We start from the raw sequence: 26644 nt of genomic DNA, 5'->3' as shown, positions 1-26644 counted from the left end.
TGGTGGAAAACACATGCTGAGAAGCACCAAACTCCCTGGCCTGCTCCTGTGTGTGGTAATTGTGGGGTGTTAGCTCAACTTCTGTGTCTGACTTGCATTATACCATTAATCCAGACTCATGCTATGATTCCTTGGAAACTGTGCACTTAGCTGAATAATTTATCACATGACTTTCAATTATTTATGGCTTCTTATAACAAATGAAATAAAATCTAAAGGTGGAAGAGTTTTGTAACTTAGGAATATCCAAGCGACAATCAACAGATTGCTGTGTCGTCAAATCCCTGCGTTTGCTGCCTGTTTGCTTCTCTAAAGGTACTCCAAGGGAATGGCCATTTGATACTGAATTGATTAGAATGGTATCAAATTATTCTCTGCCGGTTGTTGTGTTGTGTTCATCTAATTGTGCTGCTCTCCTTTTTTCTTCTCCCTCTTTTAATAATAAAAACTAGAAATTAAAACTAGAACCTACCCGGTCATTTTAGATATGTGAACAGATATTCATGGTCTCCCTGGAAACTGAACTAAGGTGCATTTCCTATAGGACCTTCCTGATTGCTGCTTATTTTTAAATAAGCTTTTCTTAGTGAACCATCTTTTGCTTGGTTCAGTCAAGCGTGCCTCTGCTTCTTCATGTAAGGCTCAGGCTACGGTGTATCACTACTCAGTTGTACAGTCAATCTTGTCCCCAAGTAAGAGATAATAAGAACATTGATGGAGAGGTCTTGCTGATTTAGCTAGAGCAGTTTAAGAAGTTAGCTTTCACCAGCTGTCCACTTGAATGGCTGAGCATGACTTTCACTTTCTGTGAGCAATGCTATGGGGGTCAAGACCTAGCTAAGTGTCAAAGTCCTTGCTGAAACCTCTGTAGCAGCGGCTGACACTCTTGTGCTGTAGTTTAAGAGTACACCTGCAAATGGGGGTTGCCAGAGAGTGAATCTGTAAATGTTGTGGTTTCAGTTTTGGTAGGCAGTTACAGCTCAGTCCACAGTTGTTTCAGTGCCCTTCTAGTGCAGGCCAATGCTGGTTCAGAGACCAGTTTGATAACACCAGACTAATTTTAAGCAGTTCTCACTGCTCCCTATGTGGGAGGATGCTTTAGTCCCCACCTCCTGCAGCCCAGCATGGCACTGTGGGGCTCCTCAGCAGCCTTTGGCATATGGAGTTAAGGAGCTGGAGACCTTGTAGTGAGATTGTGACAGTGCCAAAGTACAACACGGGTACAGAAGACAGGCACTGCCATTAGAGCCTAGCACAGCTCTCCTTCCTGTCTCCAGTAAACCTACCCGTATTTGCAGCTACCACAAAGCTATGGAAACAGGTGCACACGTGCATCTGTGTAGAGGGATGCTCAGCAAAAAATGGTAGAACAGAATTAATGGTTTTATCACACACAAATCCAAGAAATGGTCCATTTCACACTGGAACAATTTACTTAGAGTGTAAGAAAGTTTGGAAAGTCCCTGTGCTGGATAAGTCTCTAGTGGGTGCTCTGCAGGATATCTTGGCATCGGAGCATGGATGTGAGATTTTATACTGTTCATGCTGGTGATGGTTTTGGCATTTTAAAGCTACTTCCATACTGCAGGCCTTTGTGCAAGCAATTCCTTTGTTAACATTTCTAGTTCCCTCATTTTCAAAAAAAAAAAATAAAACCTGATATTCTGTGGATTCTTTAAAATCAAAGGGTGAATATTCAGAACGTCTCGGGACCTTTTGTTCAGCCGGTGCACTATAGGTGCCTGTGAAAATCTTCTGCAGCCACATCTGATGCAACTTTTACATTTGCTCAGTCATCTTTTTGATCTTTGATGGAATCGTTATTGGTTTTTCTTTTTTTTTCTTTCTTTTTTCTCTTTCCCTTTTCCTTTTTTCTTATTTTCTTTTTTTCTTTTCTTCCTTTTTATGACTATGACTTTCTTTGACTATGTAGCCTATTTTTTAATTTTCAGTGGGATTTGTCCATTTGACTGGAGTGTATTCCAACTAGGTTTTTAATTTATGGGAGTGGGAGGCAGAGTTCCTAAAGAAAATATTATTTGGGTTTACTCTAAATCTCATCCCCCACAGAGCTGAGCTCAGTGCTGCAGCACCCACCCCGTTGTGATCTTGTGTGCAGGCAGTGAGTGGTGCTGCTGGTTAAGTTGATTTTTCAAAATGTTTGCAAGCAGTATTTTCAACATTGAGCACAGAATTGTGCTTAAGGTATTGTTGGTAAATTATTGGTTCTTTGAGATGCATGGCAGAAACAGAATTTAATGATTTTGTAATTAAGCTAATGCCTTGACATCACCTGTATGTCATTCATTTTCTTAAAACTGATGTTTGGATTTTATGCATTTCTAATCTAGCTTTTGTAAGAAGATGGAGAGGTCCTGCCTTATTACTTTAGGTCAAACTGTGACCACCTGCTTCAAAGATGCGGTTTGGTTTTGCAATATTTGAATATGCCTATTTATGTATCTTGTGGCAGTTTACCCTTGTTGGCAAGGTGTTTTCTCTTGTCTGCATCAAGGATGTTGTCGATTCTTCTATGCAGAACGAGCCTTCTGGCTCTTTGTTGTATTTAGTACACTGTAATGAGAAAACTGCTGCAGTGATTAGAATAAATTCTGGATTTGCTGTACAGTCAGTGTATTTTTCCTTCTTTTTTTCTGTTTTGGGTTTGGCTTTTTTGTGCTTATGTGATGCATTAGTAAATGTAATTTCTAGTTTGCTGTTTCTTTTATATGCATGGTTTGCCCTTCATATGTTCTAAAATAACTTTTCAATGTTCCGGGTAGTTGCTTAATTTTTGAGTTGCCCATATTTCACTGATTGCTAAGATCACAGTATCATACTCAGGAGGACTAGAAAGTATTAAAAGATTTTTATCTAATAATAGATGGTATACACAATTAATTTCCTCAGCATTGCTTGATTCCCTTTGCCTTTGATTGTAGACTATTTAGTAATATGCTTTTGTAAAGCTATAAACTGTCCTTTTATCTCTATTTCTCCCTCCCCCCCCCCTTTTTTTGTACCATAGATAATTCAAAGCATATCAGAAATAAACATTGAAGGAGATGTCTGCTGGAAAGAGACATGTAGGAAGAGAGGTTTTTCATTAAAGTTGCAGCAATTAGTATTTAAATTACTTATGGGAATTAGTTCCACTGAAGGGACAATACTGTTGACATAAATATCCTTGCAACGTTGTAAGGAACATAATTCTGCTTACAAATATATTCACATTCAGGAAAGAACTAAGTAAATTTTACATGAGGAAATGTTTTAGTTGAATTTCTATGGAAAGCATTCTTACAGCGATAATTAGTGTGTTTGGTTTCCCTTTGCAACTTCCTGTTCTTCAAAATTCTCTGTTTTCTGTAAACTCATTCATATGGATCAGGTGATAGGAGGGTCTTTCTTCAAAATTTCTAATTGAAACAAATTTCACAATTTAAACTAATTCCTATGCACAGAAAATTCTTTTTGACAGATGGTGTAGCCCAAGTCTGCAAGTTGAAGAAATGTACCATGGCAATTGTGAGATGTTTAATCATATTATAATGCTTGAAAGCAAAATGCTGAATCCAAGCTTTAGTTCTCTAACACTATCTCCTTTTTCTGAAGGTGAATATTAATTAGCAGAGAGCAGTTAATAGTGAAATGTATCAGGTATGTGTAATGAAATTGCAGTGGAAAAATGCCTGATTTAGATGATTTGATGTTCGATAGAATTAAGTCTTCAAAGATATAGAGGATAAGCAAATTATTTAGTCCTTGTCACATTTCTGTTTCAAATTCTGTTTAGGTTAGTGGCAGCATGACATTTAATTACATTTTTAAACAAGGCTGGGCTGTAGAAAAAAGGATAAATGAACAGTAGATGGTGATAATGCAACATGTAGAGATAAAGTATTACTAAAAGAAGTACATTCACGGGTATTTAGACTGTGTACCCCATAATAATTTTTAATAATTTTCCTGAGTAGACACAAATTTCTTTAGTTCAATCAGAGTGTATTAGTGGTTAATATAGAGCTGAAATGTATAAATAGACTATAAATGTAATTGCATTTTATTTTTTCATTTCTGCCAAGGAAAAAAATTCCAGCTTTCAAAAACACAGTTTTAGAGGAAAATTCTTCCTTTATTAATCAATGTCCACTTTTATTTTGTAATTTTTAATCAACTTAGACGGCAACCTAAAATGCCTCAAAGAATTATTAAAAATAAAGACGGTTGAATATCTAAATAAATAATGTTAATGGTACTTTTGTGCAGTAGTAGTATGACTTGTTCAGTTCTGTGGAGAATAACACAAGTACTCTGCTTTACTTCATAATTATCAGTTTTTTCTAACATTGGCACATATGGTTGACCAAAAATAATTTGAATTATGCCCCTTTGTATATGTGAGATTTTGCTCAGTGCAGAAGAAAATGATATAAGCTGTATTTTTTTAAGCTAATTTATTTCAACAGTGTTCTCTGTCATGATCTTGTCCCAGAAAATATATTCTCGTTTCTTTGGGATACTAATTAGGAACTGTTAATTTTCAAATAACCATAAACTGTTTATGTTATGAGCTGAACTGTTCAGTGTTAGTGCATATATTAGAACATTTGAAAATTAGGCATCTCAAAAAATGTTTGTAGGTGCTATAATTGTGACTTGCTGATGGAAATGAGAAGTGAATCATCCATTTCACTTGTAAATCTATGAAATTTCATCACCATTCAAAGATTAAGCACTGTTAAATTCTTTAAAGTGCTTATTTAGGAAATGAAATTATATTTAATGCATCTACAGATATTACAGTGCTCAGATAGTGATTGAATTCTTAGTGGTTAACTCAGGGAATATCATAGAATCATGTAGGTTGGAAGAGACCTTTAAGATCATTGAATCCAACCATTAACCTAGCACTGCCAAGTCCACCACTAAACCATGTCCCTAAACATCATAACCTAAACATCTTCAGATCTCTGAAATAACTCCAGGGTTGGTGACTCAGCGACTTTACTGGGCAGCCTGTTCCGATGCTTGATAACCCTTCCAGTGTAAATACTTTTCCTAATATCCAATCTGATCCTCCCCCAACACAGCTTGAGGCCATTTCCTCATCACTTGTTACTTTGGAGAAAAGACAGACCTCCACCTCACTGCAGCCTCCTTTCAGATGGTAGCAGAGAGCAATAAGGTCTCCGTGAGACTCCTTTTCTCCAGGCTAAACCATCCCAGTTCCCTCAGCCACTCCTCACAGGACTTGTTCTCTAGACCCTTCACCAGCTTTGCTGCTCTTTGCTGAACATGCTCCAGCACCTCAATGTCTTTCTTGTGTTGAGGCTCCAAAACTGAACACAGTTCTCGAGGTGGGCCCTCACTGGTGCCAATCACAGGGGAACAATCACTTCCCTAGTCCTGCTGGCCACAGTATTCCCGGTACAGGCCCACTGCTGGCTCATGTTCAGCCGACAGTCTACCAGCACCCCCAGGTCCTTTTCTGCCAGGCAGCTCTCCAGCTGCTCTTCCCCAAGCCTGTAGTGCTTCAGGGGATTGTTGTGACCCAAGTGCAGGACCCAGCTCTTGGCCTTGTTGCACCCCAAACCATTGGACTTGGCCCATCAATCCAGCCTGTCCAAACCCCTCTGTAGAGCTATCCTACCCTCAAGAAAATTGACACTCCCGCCCCAGTTGGTGTTGTCTGCAGAAATTAATTCTTGATGTTTGTGAATGTTCATGAATGGCATGAATATCCTATTTCAGAGGATAGTAAAAGCCAATCATTGACAGTTGTTATGGCTTTACTAATAAATCAGTAGTGTTCATGGGAATGGCAAAAGAAGCCCAGCATATGTTTAAGGAATTTTGGGGCAATACTTAGGTTTGAATTGGTTTATGGCTCAAGTAATATATTAGTAGCAGCCATGGGAATGATAAGATTTAAGAAGTTGTGTAGTAATACTTAGGTTTGAAATGTTTTGGCTGAGGAGTAAACATACATATGTAAGTAGGAATTGCAAACAGTACTCATCATTTGTTTTTCATTGGAAGCGTGGTAATCTTCTTGATTTCCCCCCAAGTCAAGCGCACTCAATTTACTGTTTACTAAAACCAAATATTCATTTTAAGTAGGACTGACTTGTGTTTGTTGACTTTTTGCGTTTCATGGTCTCACCAACTCCTTCTTTCCCTCATCCATCAGATGAATGAATGGTCACACTATGCAGATACTGGTGCTCTAAATATAATAGATAAAATATAAAGAATGATTATTTTAATTTTTGATACTAAGCTGTAAACTGCAGGAAAGCCAGTCGCTGACACCAGGTAGAGAAATCTAGTGAGATCATTAGTAACAAGGTAGCTGCATGTATCATGGATAAGGGTTAGATGAAAATTACAGTGGAACTAGAAGACCATCCTAAGTGAGGCAAGTAGATTCCAAGCAATAGGATGCCACATAAAATCAGTAAAGTATCTTAATTGCAAGTAAAAGCTGGATGTGCAAAAGTGCAAACATGAGAGGTCTGAATGGAAACTACAGCACCTGACAGAGGGCAAGTAACTTTACATGAGGAGTACCTCATGTGCACAGTGTAATGTCAAATCAAAAGGAATCTGTAATATCTGGGTGTGAACTGTACAGAAAAGACAGTTAAAGTTGGGGGCAGGCAGGACTCTATATAAAAAATTAGATTCCAGGATATATTTTCAGTGTGGCAGCTATCAACAGAAATCCATTATTATCATTTTAGAATTATGCTGTTGGCTGTAATGAGCAAATCTCATCAACTGTGTGATATTCTAGAATGCAACTGACTGTGAGAGGCAGTAATGATCAGTGACTTCATCTGGTCTGTATGCAAATGGTGTCCTTTTTACTGAATTTCCCAGTTTTAATAGGGTGGAAGCTGTTGTGCAGTCAGGACTCGTGCGTGTGCGTTGTTGCCTGTTCATCATTTTGGTCTCCACTTGTAGTATCGTACCTTCTCTGTTTGCTGTTTGATAACTAGAATTTAAGGGATCATTAATTAGGCATGGATTCCTTTTATTTTATTGTTTATGACCAATTTCAGATCCTATTTCAGACGAGGTGATACTTTTTTACAGAGTTGCAGGTGGCTCTTGTCGTGAGGAGTTACCAGGTCGAAGTGGTAGTCCTACATAGGTCAGAGTGGATAGAAATACAATACACAGTTGTGGGTTATGCCACAACTCTCTATATTGAATTCAAGATGACTTGGAAATATCAGCTATATGGAATCATAAATTTCCAGCTTTCCACACTGATTACCTGCTAGCAGGTCTTGCTAATGTCAGGCTGCAATTAACTGAATGACTGCCTGTGTAAAATCAAGTTTCTATTTAAGAAAAACCTTCAAATTTTGATCATGTATTCCCAGAGCACACTCTCTCTGTGGTAGTTTGACCTATTTATTCTTGATATTAAAAGAATTCTATTTCTTTTACTTCATTATCAGCAAGATAATACACATAGTCAATAATTCATGTTGCAGTTTACTCAGTAAACAGAGTGCGTTTTGAGAAAGATTGTTTTCTTTTAAGCATTGCATCTGATCCAATAAACCAAATTATATAATAATAAAGTATGTCATCAATGTAAACAAATACCAGATGGGTTGTAAAACATTTAATTTTAGATCAGCGCAAATAGACTGAGATAAAGGCTGTTGTGGCATATTGTCAGTCACTAGTAGAGCTCAAAAAGGATTCCCACTGGGTGTCCATATCCTGGAGGATTCCACCTTCGTGCTTGTTTTTCTCTTGTTGAAGTCTTGCTCTATTTGTCCCCATTTGCTCCACGTTATTGCGCTTTCAGACACGGTGCGCTGGCCGGGCTGCGTTTCAAAGCGTGACAGTGCAAGCCAGCAAGGGTTTGCTGATGAAAACCAGGAGGTGCTCCCGGGGAAGGTCTGCCGAGCTGCGGGCACCACGGAGGCAGGGCAGCTGCTTTCTGTAGTGTGGGGAGTGCTCTTATCTCTCATATTATTTTCCCACCCTGGAGGGCAGTGGGTGCTGTAACCCGTACCAGACCCAGCTTCTGTAAATGTGGATGTAAACGGTGACATCCAGCGCTTGTAACTCTTAAGATACAAATGCATTCACTACAAGGCTCTTTCAGTTGTGGTCAGTTCAAGTTAAAAGTATCTTTACACTATTACACTAATTGCAAGGCTAGGGTTTTTTTCCACACAGTTAAAACTTTTTCTTCTGTATTTAAGATATCTGCTAGCACTTCCGTAATAAAGTTTTATAGTTTTGTGTTCACTGACATTTTATCTTATCTTTAGGGACATGGTTTAGTGGTGGACTTGGCAGTGTTAGATTTTGCAGTTGGACTCAATGATGTTAAAGGTCTTTTCCAAGCTAAATGGTGCTATGATCTGAATTTATATTAATAAATAAATTTAAATCACAGAATCACAGAATGGTTTGGGTTGGAAGGGACCTTAAAGATCATTTAGTTCCAACCCCCCTGCCATGGGCAGGGACACCTCCCACCAGACCAGGTTACTCAAAGCCCCATCCAGCCTGGCCTTGAACCCCTCCAGGGATGGGGCAGCCACAGCTTCTCTGGGCAGCCTGTTCCAGTGCCTCACCGCCCTCACAGCAATGAATTAGTACAACTCTTTTATCATTATATCAAAAGGGGTAGTTTTAGCTATTGTATTTGGAGGGCATCTGCATTTTAGTGTTTTTACCTGTATGTGCCACCTAAAACTATGATTTCTTAGTTCATGCAAACTGTTTTGGATGTTTTAAATCCTTCTTAATACTTGAGCCTAAGTGGCAGAAAATATAGGGGCAGGTTTTATGAAAAAAATTGACTTCCAGATGGACCTGAATACTCCAGATGAAGTCTTTACCAAATCTTAACAGAAGAGTCTGTTATTCCCAACATGCATAACAAATGTTCGTGTTATATGCTTCAAAAGGTTTGTTTAAAATATTGTGTGTAACCTAACTATATATGTTTCTGAACTGTTCAATCCCTGCAGATTTTCAGCGGATGATACACAAGTACAATGGCTAAATTATGAGCAGTGATAACTTTTTATTATAAGCCAACCTTAAAATGCAGGTTGAATCATATAAATAGAAACACTTTGTCTCCTTCAAAGTGTAGAGCTGGGCTCTCTTGGTAGAGGGAAAAAGCAGTCAGGATTGTTCAGCCAAGAAAAGTTTGTTGTTTTCTTATGATTGCTAACCTCTTTTTTTTTTTCTTTTTTCCTTTGGATAGGGAAAAAGGCTATCAGATTATGGTTCTACCAGCATATTTGACATCACCAGAGATGCCACATTTGAGTTATCTTAGGAGTTCTGTAAATCCCAGGAAGCATTTTTGCTGCCTGTTAGGGTAGAAGTTACTTGTTTAAATATTGAAATGGGGTAAACAGAAGTTTTCTTTCTAGATGCAAATGACTTCCAGTTTTGGGTATTAATTAGCATTGTGTCACAGAAAACCAATACCTTAGTTACAAAAGTACATTTTCCTGATTTGTTCTTGTGGGAGTGAATTTTAATAAGAAAAACACCTTGTCTTGTCTGACAGCTGATGACAACATCAAAATCACCGAGTGACTAAGATGACAAGCCATCCCTACACATCAACACATCAGGCTTTTATTGCTGTCTTGGGTGTACAAGAAACTTGTATTAAAGTGGTGTTTAACAAAGACTCACTCTGTTTGTCAGTTCTGTGACATGATCTATATGAGGGAAGGAATAATGTCCCCATGTCAACTGAAGATTGGAAGATTGCAGTAGGTATTACCAGTCTTCGTAGTATGAAGCCTGTCTGTAGAGATACAGACAAATCAAATGGCATGGTTTTTTCCATCACACTGCCAGATGGGGATTAGGCAAGTTTATGTAAAAATTTATGCATTGTTAGTCAGAAAACGATGGTTGAGATTTAGCACGAAATTTTCTTATGAAGAAATACAGACTTTTATCCTTAGATCAAGTTGATTACTGTGGTTTTATCAATGTCATCTTTAACTACTGGGACTTTATATCCATGCAGTATTGAATGGGGAATTACTAAAAGCACTGTGAAGGCATCCTTTCAGTGTGGAACTTTCCTTCCATGTATTCAAAAGTTATTGGAAATGCATCACTTTGTTTCACTAAAATACCATGATATTCTCTGATAGTCTCAGTCAGCTCCTTCAGACATAGACTGATGATCCATTCTTCAGCAGCTAGTAAAGTAGATGGAAATGGTGTGCTTTTGTGTGATGCATGCCTTTTTTAAACATTTCGTTAGGAAGATGCCAGCAAAATGTGCTTCCTCATAGTGCCCTGCACTGAGAGCTTTTTTCCAGCACAAGTTAAGAATAAACTCTCCAACTCCAGGTATCATATAGAGCTGTCTGAACCCCAGTTTCTCATATAGCATGTTTGCATGTTGAAGAATATGAAAAATCCCTTTAATTTTTTCAGCTTTAGGGGGTTTAGGACCTCCTAGAAAAAAAGGTTAAACAATGAAATTTATAGTTATTTGAAACAGCAGAATTAGGTTTCAACCACAAGTCCAAATTTGCACTTTCCACTTAGGCGTTCAGGGGAAGGGCAGGCTGATCTTTAGAAAAAAATAGGCATCTGATTTTATCACCAGAAAAACAGTCACAGAAATACTACCCTCGGGGTGATTTTTCTTATGCCTCCATGGAGAGATTTTGGCAGAAGCCACAAAACCAAACAGTTTCTTGCTGCTGCTTATTTCATTGTATGAATCTTGAACATATGCTCTGAGTGGGTTTGAAATCACTTAGATTTGATTTTTTATTTATGTTTATTATTATGCATTAATCCATAGCACTGAAAACATGTCATGAAGAAAACAGTGCAGTAGCGATTAAGTGGGAAAAATACTTCAAAATAATATTTTTAAAATGTTGCTTAATCGCTATGGTGACCAGCATTTTTATTTGCATTTTAATGCATTCTGTTTGTTTATCTATATTTGCCTCATTATTTCATGTTGTCAAGTACTTGGTTAATGTTATTATTTTGCATTTAAAGAAATTATGATGAGTTTTTGAGCATGATGTGATTTTCTATTTTTAATATAAAGATTTCCTGTTTTTCTCTAGAAAGGTTCTAAAGGAAATCTCTGTTGGAGACCTAAAGCCTAATGAAACAGTTGAAGCAAATCTGGAAGCACAACTACTCTCCAAATTAGACCATCCAGCCATTGTCAAATTTCATGCAAGCTTTGTGGAGCGAGATAGTTTCTGCATTATCACTGAATACTGCGAGGTGAGACTTGTAGATTACATTGAAGACATTTGAAAGAATGTGTGTGTTAAAAGAGGGTCTTAAAAGAAATATAGCCCAGTTTTCTTTAATGTTTTTCTTTGAATTTTACTCTTATTTCTTCCCTGTGGTATCACCTGCTACTTGTTAGGCATATTTCAAATAAGTAACGTTAACTGCTCACATGAGACTCATAGCTCATAGTCAAATAAGTAACGTTAACTGCTCACATGAGGCTCATAGACAAACAAACCAGAGAAGCTCAGGCCTGATCATATGGATGATGAGTTTGGTAGCAGCACTGGCTTTATAAAGTAGAGAATAGACAAATAGTCAAAGACCACCAAAGTTTGGAGGATACAAAAAGCATTGAAGGATATACTAGGGTATAGCTACCAGTTTCTTTTACTCCAGCATTTGGTTTAAAAAAATATTGATACAATCTGTTTTAAGGCTTTAAAGTAAGAATTTGTACATACTTAAGCCAGCTTTTTAAGAGTTTGTATCGAACAAGTGCCTACTTTGTATCAAATATAGATGTACCATGTTAAAAAAATACAATCTGTTGTACATACAGTGATCTTTTCATGAAACTGTGAAGCAGACTATTCAGTTGTGCTCTGCTAGACATCCGAAATGCTCTGGAAGCTAATGGCCCTGGACTACTGGGTTACCTGTCCACCAGTCAAACTTGTATTAACTACTCACATTTCTTCAAGCATTCGGCTTTGGTCTGAGTAATTAAAGAAGTATTATTCCTGCCAAAGAAACCTTAGAAGGTTTCTTTGATGACAGTTAAATGCCTATTTACTGCTGAGATTTTTTAAAATTAAATCTGAAATGTTCAATTCCGTTATGCAATCTGAATATTTGTTTTAACACCCATGCAGAGGCTCTTTGCGTAATTTCCCTGAATGTCTGACAGCTGAGGCTTGATGGAAATTCAGTACTGCCAACTCTCTGTGGAAATCCAGAGCTCAGAACTGAAGGATTATTCTAACTGCCCAGATATTCCCATGCACTGATTCATTTTCTCTCTACCAGTGGTGGAAAGTGGCCCAGCACCAGATCAGTTAACCCTATAGGAATAAGGGAGCCTCTTCCAGCAGCAATATAGAGCTGGACTGGTGGCTTTGGTGTAGAGTTTTTTGTCTTTTTTTTTTTTTTTCCTTCATCTGGAATAAAGTTACAGGTGAATAAAAAAGAGCATAATAGCAATCACCATAGTAATCATAAGCTGCTGCAGCACACCTTGGAATGGTTTTTGTTTAGGCAATGTAAACTACCCTGCGTGAAAATGTTTTGGTGTGTAGTTACCCTGGGATCTGGAAGTCACATACTCAAACACGTGAGAATGTATTAGAGCAAGGCAAATGAGGGAGGAGGAAATAGAGGCATTGGCTGTGCAGCTGAATCTTTTCCTTTTGGAGTCCGCTAGGGCAGGCCAGAATGACAGTGGTTCCACTAGGATGTGACTTTTTCCAGAAGTGTGCATTATGTAGTATCGTTGCATTTTAGCAATTACAATGTATTTAATAGAACGTTCAGACAAGGAAAGTACAAAGCAAGGTTTCACATAGTGCTGTAAAGTTTCTTTTCTATTTTAGTGGGAGCATTTCCGGAAGGTATACTTTTGTATTTACTTACCTATAACCTGCCTTTGTATGTGGTGTGGGATTTGAATCTTTTAATCTAAAAGATACCTGTTTAAGTTGCACATAAGTTGAAAATGAGACAAATGAATTGCTACTTGATCCTTCTTTGGAAGCCTAGTACATTCAGTTTCTCATGCGTAGAATAATTACCAGATTGGCAGTAATTGGTACTCTTGGGCAGACTCAAAACAAAAAATAAATATTAAGTTGGCATGGAAACAGAACTACTTTCTGAGCCTTATTCTGTTTTCTCTAAAGTACTGTGACTTATTCATTAGCCATAGTACTTTGCTCATTCTTGCATGAATAGCGTAGAGTGAGCCTCCAATGCAGCTGCCCTGTGCTATACCAGTCCTGTGAACAAAAGAGAACATTGGTCTCCATTGCTCAGCTTGACATCCTCTATTATAACTGTATTCACTCAAAATTATAAAAAAGAAGTACATGTTTTCTGTTTTGATCTTCTTGTTGAGCTTCTTTGGCAGTTTTCCTGAACTGAAATCTTACAGGCAACATAAACATTATCATGTAAGTCAGATTTCAAACAAAAATGCCTTCAGGAACCTTGGATTCCATTTTGTAACATAAATTTGACTTCAAAAAAATACAGTTTTTCCAAAATAGCTACTTTAAAAATTGCATAATTTTAATACATCCTAAGCCAGAACTAGTTGTATTCCCCCCCAGGCAGTTATTTCTGTCTCATCACTGTGGTCTCAGCTGTCATGTGAGGATACATACACTAAGGAAATCTGAGCAAAAGGAGTAACTGAAGCAATCAGTGCCTGTTCACATTATCAGCTCTAGATGCTAAGCTGTTTTAAATAAGTTACTGTTGATATTTAAATGAAAAATGCAGCTTGGAAATTCCCTATGTACTTAATTTGTTAAATTCCTTATGAACTTCATTATACTCACCTTCCAAAATGCAAAATTGGGTTAATAAACTTCATCAGTTTCATGGCACCAGTATTTCAGCAAATCTTTTATGAAATATTTTTGTATTCCTTTTTTAGATGCAAAATCAAGGTTAAATTAATTGTAGGACATTCAGACAAGTCTTCTCTGCTTGATACAGTTACTGGAGGGCATATGTAGAACTTTATCCGACTGCTTTTGTACTCCTTAGACCTTTTGAAGGAAATGTCCCCCAAATTAGGAGAGTATTCACTAGCCTAACTCTGTAGGTCCTACGTTTCTTTTCCTTGCATTTTTCAAGGCAATGTGTGATTGTGAGAGGGGACACATTGGGACAGGGACAAACAGTGATTGGAGCCTTCTGCACTTCATCTACCCTCACCTGGATAGTACGTAGTCCCTTGTGGCCAGGAGCCAGCTGACGCATGTTTGAGCAGCCCCTGAGTCTTGGGATGTCCCTACAGTTGGCTCTAGATGGTCTGGGGCAGCTGTCTGGAATAGGTGAGTCATTATTTTTGAGGTGTGTGAGTAGGCTCAGGCCCAGCCCATCTGGTTGCCGTGCAGCCGGGTACCCAGCAACACTTTTTCTTTCCTCCTTCTGCTCTGCTGCAAGCAACCAGGGGGAAGCTGCTGAACATTTGGAGTTGCAAAGGGGAAGCAGCTGCTGAAAGCTCCAAGTTCCCAGAAGAGCTTCTCCCTGGGCCGCAGCAGGGAGGCAGATGGAGAGCGGAAGCCATGTTCTCTTCCCTAGTGAATGAGATGATGCAGACGTTTCCATTATAAAATTGCAGGACATTGTCAGGGAACACATTTTTGATACATGACAAAACATGTTTTCTTTTTTATAAAACATTCACTCTTGAATATTGTACCTTAGAACCTCAGAGACCAGAGAAATTACTGTAAATTCATGCCAAAGTAAAGGACAGAAATGTATAGATCTGCAAAGACAGAATCTGCTTATTTTGTAGCAGCAATATGGAGCACTGTGGTGCTGGGAACAGAAAAACAAGAAATTCTGAAGAGATCGTAAAACGTTGAGAGTCAACAGTGCAGAGAAGGGAGGGGTTGATGATGGGAAATGGTGATACAGGTGCAGTTGTACAGGTTAAACTATTTTCTTGTATATGGCTCATAAAACTTCTGATTTTATGGAGAATGCATAATGTAAAAGTGATGATTTATGGAGAATAAGCTGTCCTGATGCAAGGTAATAGTCACTAGAGTACGATGAGACTCATAGTCCCTTTGCTCTGGGATTAGTTACCTCAACACACTGCTTGTCACTAATGTGCATTCTTGTAGACAAAATGCATTTATTTTATAAATTGGATAAACAACCAGCTGACACTCATCTGTTTATTTTTTAGCAAAACGAACAGTTTTCATATAAGTCTCCTCAACAACATCTTTCATTGTGGTGTTGTTCAACTGATTTTTCCAAATGTCTGACAGGGTTTTCAAGTAGTCTTTTCCTGGTTTATTTTCATGGCCTACTGTGTGTCATATTGCTCCATTTCTAGTGGTACTTCAGTCGTTTTAATGAAGTATTTACAGTAACACATGCTACAGACTCTTGAAGCTTTAATTTTGCTTTTTTTTATGGCAAAAGTGAATTTGGAAGAAGGACAAAGTATCATTATTAAAGAGACTATATTTTAATTCTTCAGAGATCAGTATGGTTTCTTTGATGCTGTCATGGTTATTTATATTTATATAATAAATCAGGGCATCTCTTGACTGTGCAATGTTTGACTTTAGTGGAAATACTTTTGCCCTCATCATAAACCCTTGCAGAAAACCAGCATTTCTACAACATGATCCATCCCTTCCTACGGTAGACAGCTAGATGGCAGAGATAATTGTGCTTTACAGATGCCTCTTCCTTTGTGTTAACTCTAAAGGGAGTTTGAGATGGCCAGCTCAGACGTACGTGTCTAAAGCTGGGGGACATGAAGTGAGAAGAGTTGAAAACTGCTGGTATTGTGTAACACTAAGAGAAAACTGACCTACTTTCCCCATGCTGCCAGACTGCCTGATCTCATTTTGATCCTCAGTTGTGTATGCTGTTGGTGCTGGGAGAGTTCAGAACTCATGTGCAAGCATTAATTTTACAGACTGTGTGGAAGGGAGCCTGAAGGTCTAAGAAAATGGAGTCTTGTACTTTGATGAAGGAGAGACATTTTTAAACCTTTCTTTAAATGTACAAATATGTTGCAATGTTTTTCAGGGTGGAGATCTAGACTTTAAAATTCAAGAGTACAAAGAATCTGGGAAGATATTCACTCAAAGACAAATAATAGACTGGTTTATACAGTTGTTACTTGGAGTCAACTATATGCATGAAAGGTACAGTCATTTAATATGAGAGCATTTAGCTTGGGAGGGGAGGGAGTAGATTTGCTGGCTAGTTGCAGATGTTCAAACAGAACCAAAACCGTATGGATTGTCATTTATAGGTATAAAGTCCTGTTCACTAAACTGCTGTAGTATATGTCATGTACCTAAAGTGTAATTAATTATCTATCCTGCAAGAACATTGTATATTACATCTTTCAGCAGTGCTGTGGTAGATGTCTTTCAGCATTAGACCCACTTTTTCTAAAAGCCATGCGAAAAACTTAGCATGACAGATATAGTTTGATATTGTTAGAAGAGAATGGATTAAAAGGTTAAAACAAAGTCAGCTTTTTCAAGGGAAGTCAACAAGGATGTCTTGCAGATGTTTAATGTGAAGAATCCAATATATGTGCTTGATGTACTTCCACTGAAATCAGTGAAGTTACATACATACATTTTTTGAAAATAGATATTACTTTTAACAGCACATCAAAGAATTGCTTAAAAAATTACTGCAGGTCATCCATACAGTGATGTTGGGAGAGGACATTTGGTTTGACCATGGGTAGATGCAGGTGAATACCCACCTGGTCATCTCCATGGGTGCAGTTCTTGCCTGCAAGGTGATTTAGGGAGGCTGACTTGGGTGATTTAAGCAGTTCCCTCTTTACCAGTGTACTGGGCCTGTGCACAAGCCCTGTCTGGTCCTCACACACTCATCCAGTGCTGTCACCTTTGAGGTAGGTGTGCCTATTTAGCATGGTATGAGAGAGACCAAGTGCAGTGCTGAGCCAGGAGCAAAAGGCCCAGCATTATGCCACCCTCATTGAGAGCTGGAGGAACAGCTGAGCAAATGGGAATACCAGCTCCTTTGGTAGCAGCTTTTCAGAAACAGTGAGCTGGCTGAAGTCAACCTGACTTTCCATCTTCTCCTTTCCTCTGTCTCCTTCCTGTTGCGTTTGCCTATTGGCAGCTCTGAAATGTCACGTTAATGAACAAGACAGAGAATCCTTTCTAAAGAGCATTGTAGCCCAAAAGTCCAATATTTTTCATCCTGCCAAGTTGAACTATTTGGACTATTATTCCTATTGAGCTTTTAGAAATAAGAATCTCACTGCTGCAAGAATTGTCTTAGCAGAGGCTGAGGATGTTTGTCTGGAATCACCGGTATGTTTTGGATAGATGAGTTAATCTGCCTAAAATAATGGCCAAAATTATTAATACAGCCGGGAGGGGACATGTTTATGTTTGAAGAGTAGGTTACACCCAGAATCTGGACATGATAATTCCATTTTTTTCAACCTGAATGTAAACTAGAATCCATAGTTTTCTATCCTGCATGATTACTCATAAAACAAGATTATTATGCACTGGGGTGTAGGTGAAAACACCAAATTGATGTAGCTGTTTCAAATACTTTCACAGCAGGGCATGGGCCAAATTTGATAATCACCTGCCACCAAGAACAACCATCTCTGAGTTGAGCTGAAATGAAGTATGTGGGATACGTTTCACCTAAACTGAATGATGCCTAAGGAGTTTTTGCACCTACGGTGTCAGACTCTGGAGGGAAAAGGGCAGAGTGAATTGGTGTCCAAGATGCAAGAACATTTTTGTTCCTAAATTCCAATTTATCTGAGGCTTGTACATGAAGTGCCACTCCCACAGACTGCAGTGATGGGAGCACAACAAAGAGCTCTCTGTTCCTTGGCATTCACCTCAGGTGGAAGGGACAGATGGGCATGGAAATAAAAATCCTGATTGTTTAACTGTTGGGATTTTTGTTTGGGGTTTTTTTTTTGGTGGTGGTTTTTTTTTTTTTTTCCTTCTCAAACTCCAATTCAGCAATTTATTATTAAAAGTTTTCATAGTCTGGGAACTCCACTTTTGGTGAAATCCTTTCTTTAGTATATCTGTTTAGAGGATGCATTGTGCAGACCAATGCAGAATAACAATGACATTGCAGTTGAATAGATGATCATTGTAGGTGCCTTCCAACTGAACTATTCTATTCTATTGTATAAGTTATTCTTTTTGTCTTTCATTTTCTGTATTTCCTCATGCCTCTTTTATCTCCTCCTTTCCTGCATGTCCCTTTTGTCTATTCTTCTTTTCTCTCTATTTTTCTCATCTTCTAATTGTTCTCAAATAAACCTTAAAAAAAATTCTTATAAATGAACTCTTTTTGGTTAATATGTATATTAAATTACTGGGTTTCCTGAAAAGTACAGTTTAATTCTCCGGTGAAATCAGCAATTTGATTTTCCAAACAGCATTTCATTTTCTCTCTTTGAATCATAGCTATTTAATAGCACCTCTCCAGACACATACAAATGCCTTGACAGTTTTATTTTTGTTTGCATTTCCTGTATTGTATTATGTGTTTAGAGCCAAACAGTAGCTTAAATGGAAAAGATTAGGCTTAAAAGAATTTAAAACTACTTACAAAAATTAATTTGAATTACTGAAACATAATAACTGCCCTCTGTTTAGGTATAGGGAAGTCATACTTTATTTTTTGCGAATGATATGGGAAAAAAAAAGCTGCAATATATGTTTGAACTATGTTCTAATACAAAGAAGACTTTGCCCTAGAATTTGAAGCTTGAGCTTCATTACCTGTGGGTCGGACTTCCTCATGCCATTCCTTAGAAAATCCAGCTGCTGTGCATGGAAGTTTTTATTCCAGAGCAGCAAAAATTATTATTTCTGGTTTTAGACAGAGACTATCCACTTGGTTGTCTTTCTTGCACAGCTTTAGTTAAACTTCTGCACTTTATTAAAAAAAAAAACTCTTATGCTGGGAATTTTTTTTAAAACAGAACTTTTTCACTGCCTCAGATTGATTTCCTTTCCTGTAATAATAAAGATTATACAGATTAGACATTCCTGTCTTTTACTTTAGACATTCCTGTCTTTTACTTATGCTTCATAAATCCCAAAGAGGCATGACTAGTTTGTGGTCATTATGCTATCTACTGGCTATTTTGCATAATTGGAAGGATTTTTTAATTTTAAACTTGAAAGCTAAATTGTCTAGAATTAAATAGATTCAATCCTCATCTGTCATTGATATAACCAGAGCAAGAAGTAAGGAGAGGCAACATAGTTCAGTGATCTTATCTAGATGGAGAAAGTTAGCATGAAACCATCATCTAGTCTCTCTGGCATAGTTGTAGCCCATTGCACATCACTGCACAAAATTGATCCCACATCAATCAAGCAATGTGGCTATTGATTCATTTAACCTCAATTTGAATAAAGCTGACCATTAAGTTATCCATCATTTTGCTAATCTTCATGAAAAATATGCCAGCACAGAGATTTTTATCAGGTTACCATTTATGCAAACAAATCTGTCGCTTTCAATCTACAGGGTAGCAGGCTTTGCCCAAGTACTTTTATCTGGCTTTCATGTTGTCTTCCCTAGTACAGGATTCAGGATTCAGACTTACCCTGAACCTCTTACTTTTCTAAATAGTTCTTTGTATAGATAAAAGATAATTTAATTGCTGAATATTTCACAGCAGTAAAATACTTCAGCTTCAATCAGCTTACTTGCTGGTATGTTGTTGCAGAGGATGCTCTATTCAGAGAGGCTGCCCCCTACTCAGTGCTTTGGGCTGTTTTTTATGACTCTGAAACAACAGGCAGGTAATCTATAGAACATAGGTATGGATGCATTTATTGCCCAAATTTGAAACTGTCCTTAAGCGTTAATTTCTACCCAAAATATCAATAACCAGTTTTCTGACTGTCAAGTTAAATTAAGTTTTGCTGGAGTCTGGTTAATTCTTGTTACTTTTATGTCTGTCTTTTACTACAACAAAGTGTTGCGCTCTTTCTTAAACTTGATTTACAGTGCAGGCTCAATATTTATTTCTTATTGGAATTAAAGTAGCTGTTTCAGTTAAGGTTTTAGCTTATAACTTGTTTATCTTCTGATATATCCTGGCAGAATAAAGTGGCTTGCATTGAGAGACATCATCATAGGAAGTTCTAAAGAATCACCAGGAGTATTTTTTAGTCATATTAATATATAAAAACATCTTACAATTATGGATAATGCAAATAATTTGCATAGCATTATCATCAATATGTTACAAGTTTAGATTAGCATTACAATCTAATTCAACCTAATGTAACCCAAACATCTTCTCTTTATCACGTTTTCAAATAATATGCCACTGAAAGCTTTCTGGATAGTTTTTATACATCAAGATAGCTGCTATTCAAATCGTAGATATCCAGAAAACTTGTAGGTTCAAAGAGTCTGTGGTTATATTTCTACAAAGTAATAATAACAAAAAAGGGTTAAAACTCACCAACACTCAACAGCAATATGCAAGAAAAATCTATCTCACTGAGGTCAAGTTCTTGCAAGGACTCTGTGTGATGAATGGTAAGGAAAGACTATGAATCTAAATGAACAGAGCAAGATTTTTATAAAACTATATGTATATATGGGCTTATGTTTTGTATACTGTAGAGATATTTTCTTTTCCTAAGGGGATGGAGAATTACTATTACACATTAAGATTTCAAGAATTTGAGAAGATGCTGTTTCTCCCCACGTGGTGTGTAGCTTATGATGATACTTCAGTCTTTAATGGAAATCTGTAAAGCTAGTTGTTCTTTTTCTTTCCCTTTTGATCTCTCTCTTTGTAAAGTTCTTTTATCTTCCACACCATTACTGTAAAAATTTGAATTACTAGCCTAGTCTATATATTTATTTGTGTTTCAACTTATATGTTTTCTCTGAAGGAGAGTTCCCTGAGCTTTGAGAATCTCTTATTGCTGCTTTTCTCATCTCTTAATCTATTGTGAGACATCTCATTCTTCTGGCAGAAAATAAGACATAAAGCTTTTAAGAAGAGCCAGATAGGAAAGCTTGCTTTTCTCCCTTCTTCTGCAGCTCGTGTTAAGCCTGTGTCTGTATTCTCAAGCTGGGATCCCTGGGCTCATTTTTGCTTTCCAGGCTGATTAAGCTCTCATCCTGTACATGGGTGTCAGTGAATGCACCTCTGTGTTTATATGAAGCTCCTTAATGCCATCACCTGTGCATTGTCAGTTTCAGGGCTAGAATGAGGCTGGTGGTGGGCTGGCCTTCCTAACAGGGGGTGAAGATAAATACTTGGGATACTTGATATGTGACTGTGAATGCTTCAAGTTGGATGAGGTTGAATTTCCTTTTATATTCCAGGCGAATACTTCACAGAGATTTGAAAGCCAAGAATATATTTTTGAAAACTAATCTTCTTAAAATTGGTGAGATTTCCATACTTTTTAAACATATATTTTAGTATGCTGGAACAGTCCAGCAGAATTTTTGTCAATAAGGAGATTTAGATGAAGTCACGTCTGATACAGCATTTTCATTTGTGGTCAAACATTTATTTGACAGTCAGGCACAGGAATAGGGGCCCAGAGAATCAATGAAATCTCCAGCCTTGAGGATGCTCCAAGCTTGGCTGGACCTGGAGCTGAGCAGCCTCATGTAACTTTGAAGTTGGCCTTGCTCTGGGCCAGGGGTTTGAATCGATGAGCTTGTGAGGCCTCTTCAAATCTACATCGTTCTATAGTTTTACGATTTTCTAGTGTTTTTATTTTGAAGAATTACAGAAAATTGTTTTTTCCATATTTTAAAATTCTGGTCGTTTTTCTGGATGTACAGTCATTGTATCACGTCTAACAATAAGCTCAAAGAGTTTGTATGAATATGTATAGATTTATGGAATTTATATTAATAGATTATTGTTTCTGTTGTTGCTTTTAGGGGACTTTGGAGTTTCTCGTCTTTTGATGGGTTCATGTGATCTGGCAACTACATTTACTGGGACACCATACTACATGAGTCCAGAGGCACTGAAGCACCAGGGATATAACACAAAATCCGACATTTGGTGAGTAGTCAGCATGCTATTTCAGTTGGACTAGGCATTTATTTTCTAGGTCAGCAATTGACTTTATTTAGGAATTACTTTTTTTTTTTAAAAATGGCTCCCTCAGTAGGGTGCTCACACTTCTCCACTAAAATTATTCCAGAACATTTGTGTCATATTTTGCAATTAGAAGGCTTGCTCTTTGTGTTAAGAAGCATGTGGTTTACTCATTCTGGGTTACGTGGGACTTCAAAGAAGATTAAGATTCAGGTCCAGTCTCTGCCATGACACAGGATGACTGTAGACAAAGTGCAAGTTTTGGTAGGGAGGAGGAAAACTTTTTCTTCCTCGCATTGAGAAAGATGAAGGGAAAGAAGCAGCTGTCTGTTAAACTTCCAAGTAGATGAGGAGAGTGATTCCTGGCTGAGAGGGAAGCAGAAGGACCTTCTTAGGAACTGAATTGAGGAACATTGGCAAATGTAAAAAGAAAGAAGGTATGTGGAAGGGGAGCTGAAAATGAGAATAACTGGAGTGTTAGGACAGAAGCAAAAAGGCCCCGTGTTTCATGAAAGGATCAAAGGTAAAAAGTAAAGTGTAAGTTCTACACTTGGCACAAATTCTTGAGATCAAGACTTCTGAGGTGATGATTAAAGAATCAAGTTGAGAACCTGAGATTTGTTGAAAGACTTTAGAAAAGCTTCAGAGGTGCAGGTATTCCTGCAAGCTAAGAGGAAGAATGTCTTTTGGAATGGGGAAAATATCTGCCTTGTTTATCTTTGTATCCTAAACCATCTCATTCTGGTTTAAGATGATGGTTAAAACTATTGTGTTTTTTAAATTCTGTCATAGTATTTCTTTTTATAAAATGTGCTTTGTTTCTTTTTATAAAATGTGCTTTGTTTCTTCTGTTAAGACATGTTTATTTCTTTAGGTATGCTAATCTGAAGGTTCCTTTTTTATGAATATTTCAAATCAGGAAATTTCCTTTGTAAAGCATTTGATGACTGGAATGTAGTTTGTTTACTTGATAATTTGCTCTAGCTTCTGCTCAATTCTGCCTTTTCAAAATATATTTGTGACTGCAAGATATAAATCTAAATGTTGAAAACAGTCATCTGCACTTTCAACTTGTAGCAACCATTTTTCACAGTTAGCATGTTTAATCCATTCAACGGATGTGTCAGCAATCTCATGTCACGGTCTGTGTAGCTGAACTGAGATGGATTTGATGTCAAATTCTCTCTTGTTCATCTGTAGCAAAATAAAGATAAGTTAATACCTGTAGTCAATAAAAATATATTGAGAGGAGATTTCAAAAGATGTCAAAACAAGTAAACGGACAAGAAAACATGCCTTTTGTGCTCTATTACTGTAAAGGATAATTTCTTTTATTGCAGTTGAAATAGAATGGAAAATACATGTTAAGTTCTATTTGTTGCTACAAGTGTCAATTCATACAATCGTTGAATTTGTACAGAATAAATGAAAGCAGAATTTTGTCCAGTGTATTTATAGATGATGTGCTGATCACCCTTTCAGAATTTAAAAAATAGCAGAAATGTCCTGCATCTCCACCCGCCCTTACAACAAGTCATTGGCTATTAGCTTTTTGCTACACCTTATGCATTTTGTAATCTTTCCAAAGCAGCACCAGAGCACTTATTCGGGGGTGGAACTGCCTTCAGTAGGAGCTGCTTGGCCCTCGCTGTAGGGGCACTAAGGAGGAGGTGTGCTCTGACTCACTAACTCCCAGCCCCCAAAGAACTTCTGAGCCAGGAAACTCTTTTGATCAGGACTTGTCAACTACCATGACTCACATATTTGATTGATGCATTGGTCATTGTATCTCTTCATTTAATATTTAAATAATGATTCTATTTGATTTTTTAATTATTTTTTTTTTGCCCTGTTTAATGGGGCCTGAAACATGAGAGGTCCCTGAGCACCCAGGGGAGCTCACCTTGGAGGCTCCAGGTGAGATGAAATCTTTGTGCTGCTTTGCAGGAAGTTCAGTTGCTCATCAAGAAGTTGCCTGTCTTTTATGAGTACCTGAAGTGATGTTCTGTCTTCAGACTTGTCCTTCTGATCTCTAGCAGAACTCAAGATATTACACACAAAAATTCAGAAAGTGTTCCCATATTAAATGTAAGAAAATGTAAAATATCTTCTACCAAAGCCAGTTATTGCTATCTTGCTAAGTTACCGTGGTCCTCTCAGTGTTCGGTCTAGTTAATCATTGTTCATTGGAAAGACCTTAATTTACGGTGTGTTAATGATGAGCTCTAAAGAGAAATTGTGCTTTTCAGGTTCACTGAAATGTTCTGCAACTGGCTCTTCAAATCTGGCTTCAATATTCACAGTGCAGCGGCTGGTACAAGGAGTATCGTCCTTTGTAACCCAAGGTCAATAGCGGGGAAAAAGCCTCATGTTTTAGAGTCTTTGCATATAGAAGAAGTTCTGCAATTAGGCTCAGAAAAGCTGCAGCATTTATGCTTATCCTCAGTTGAGATTTCAGGGCTGGAGTTCTTTGCTATTCCATGCTTTATGCCAAATCTTAATTCACAGGAGGCAAATTAAAATTGCCATCCGTATTTTTTGTATCACCCCTGAGCCTGCACTGGCCGGGCAGGATGTGAAAGCCTTTGCAGATGACACAGTCTGGGGTTTCCTCCTCTCCGGGAGAGGAGTTTTCTTGGGGAGCTGGTCTCGGTTCAGGAGTTCTCCAGCCCCTCTGCCTGTTGGTGCTTCCCCGTAACGAGCTGGTGGGTGGAGGAGAGTCAGTGCAGCGCCAGCAGCCGAGCTGAGACAGTGACAGTTCAAGAAGCTGGGACGGGTGGAGGATTAGCAAGTGATGTGTGTGGTGTAGGATTAGCAAGCGATGTGTGTGCACATATTTGGGACTCACTTTTACATGAGCAGAGCATGACCCAGAGGCACTGCTGTGACGGGGTCCTGGTGACCCTTCCTGGCCTTATGCACCACATGGTGGGACTGGTGCTGGTGCTGGGGATCGGCCGGCATTCCCCCCCCCAACGCTATGGCACTGCGTTCATGTGTCAAGCAACCTGAAGACTCTTATGTGTCATTTTAGGGCATTTCTTATGGTCAGGAAAGGTGAAGTCACGTGGTGGGACATGGTTGCAATTTGCTTCCTTTCTTTCCAGGGAAGAGTAGACTAAAAGCAGGTACTGAGGGCATTCAGGGCAGTTGTGACTATTAACTAATCCATTAGGGGAGCTCTAACTTTTTAGCTGAGGTTTTCTGAACAACAGAGATACCTTTGTACTTTCCATTATCTTCATGGAACCTAGAAAACCCAGACTTACATAACAGGTCAATGGTAAGTCCTGCAAATGGTCCTAGAGCAAAAGAATGCTGTTGTAGCTTCCCCAGAGATCTCTTTTGTTCCAGAAAACTGGGGATTCCCTTGGTACAAGGGTTCCAAATCAGTTTAGGTCCTGCTTATTCATACTGGGGATTGAGCATCACACTTGCCCATCTCATTGGAAACTGTCTCCCTGTTCAGCTCCTGAATAATGTTACCAAGATTTGCTTGCCATTAGTAGTTAGCCTGTATTGCACCTGCAGTTTTGGCAGGTTTTTTAATGGTGAAGCTTGGGGTTTCTCATATAAGACTTTGAAATCCCTACTGGCTGGGAGTCTGCCAAGGCTCAGTGTAGGTCCTTGAGTGCAAATATTGAGTGCCTGTCCATGAAGTGGCTATTGTAACTATATCATATTTTGTTTCTGAGTGGATGAGATAAAGTATATGCAAACAGTTACCAGCAATCATATTTCTCTCTTCTTTTCAAAGCTATAAGCATGTAAGGCAAAATCTATCCAGGAACTTTTCAAAGGATTTGTGCATAGTATATGTTATAAATAATCTCAGAGACAGAAATGATAACAGAAATAATTTAGTTGCAAAACGAATATTTTTTTTCACTAAGAGACTTTCAAAGTCTTTAGAAGAAAGGTATAAATAACTTCCTTTTTGTCTTCCAGAGACAAAGCAATGTTACAGTCACATTTAAATCCATTGTAGCCTATGTCTTCTGTCAAGCGCTGTGGATTTTGACAGATGGTTTGTCTGTAGGGTTTGGGTAAATTGAGCTTGCTATACCACGGATCTTGTGACTTTCATTTTAATTGTGCTCGCTTGTCTGTACATTTCCCCCAAGTTGTCTTTTTCTTTAATCCTAACAAGCCAAAAATTTATTTTTTTTTTAACTGCCAATTTATGTAGAATAAATACCAAAAATAGCAGTGAAGGCAGTGAAGACCTGAAAAGTAATGGCTGGGAGATTTATGATGTTATGTATGTGCATGTACATATTTCTTATAGACTCTGGAGTCAGCATATTCTTAAGACCTTCTGGTACGATCGGTCAGAGAGATATAAGCCACAAAGGGATATGGATTTGGATTCTTCTGGCTTTTGGAGTTAATTTAACTTGGACCTTACAGCCTTTGAAGGACTATAGCATACAAAAGATCAGAAGATGTTAAAAGGACGGCAATGCTTATGTAAACAAGTAGCACCAAAAACCTCAGGGCGGTTTCTCCTGCGAAGAA

At 38.0% G+C, this 26644-nt stretch overlaps 1 protein-coding gene across 1 annotated transcript in view; it reads left to right on the top strand.

The window, feature by feature from the left end:
- Nucleotides 1–26644, top strand: part of NEK11 (NIMA-related kinase 11) — a 130067-nt gene that overhangs the window by 32751 nt on the left and 70672 nt on the right. Inside the window, exons 5-6 of the mRNA XM_014937745.1 lie at nt 21391–21455; nt 21964–22090. Coding sequence (XP_014793231.1) covers nt 21391–21455; nt 21964–22090 — 192 coding nt within the window. The remainder of the gene's footprint in view (nt 1–21390; nt 21456–21963; nt 22091–26644) is intronic.

Source organism: Calidris pugnax, unplaced genomic scaffold, assembly GCF_001431845.1.
Source record: "Calidris pugnax isolate Ruff unplaced genomic scaffold, ASM143184v1 scaffold11, whole genome shotgun sequence".
Classification (NCBI taxonomy): Eukaryota; Metazoa; Chordata; class Aves; order Charadriiformes; family Scolopacidae; genus Calidris; species Calidris pugnax.
This window is presented reverse-complemented; position numbering and strand designations above follow the sequence as displayed.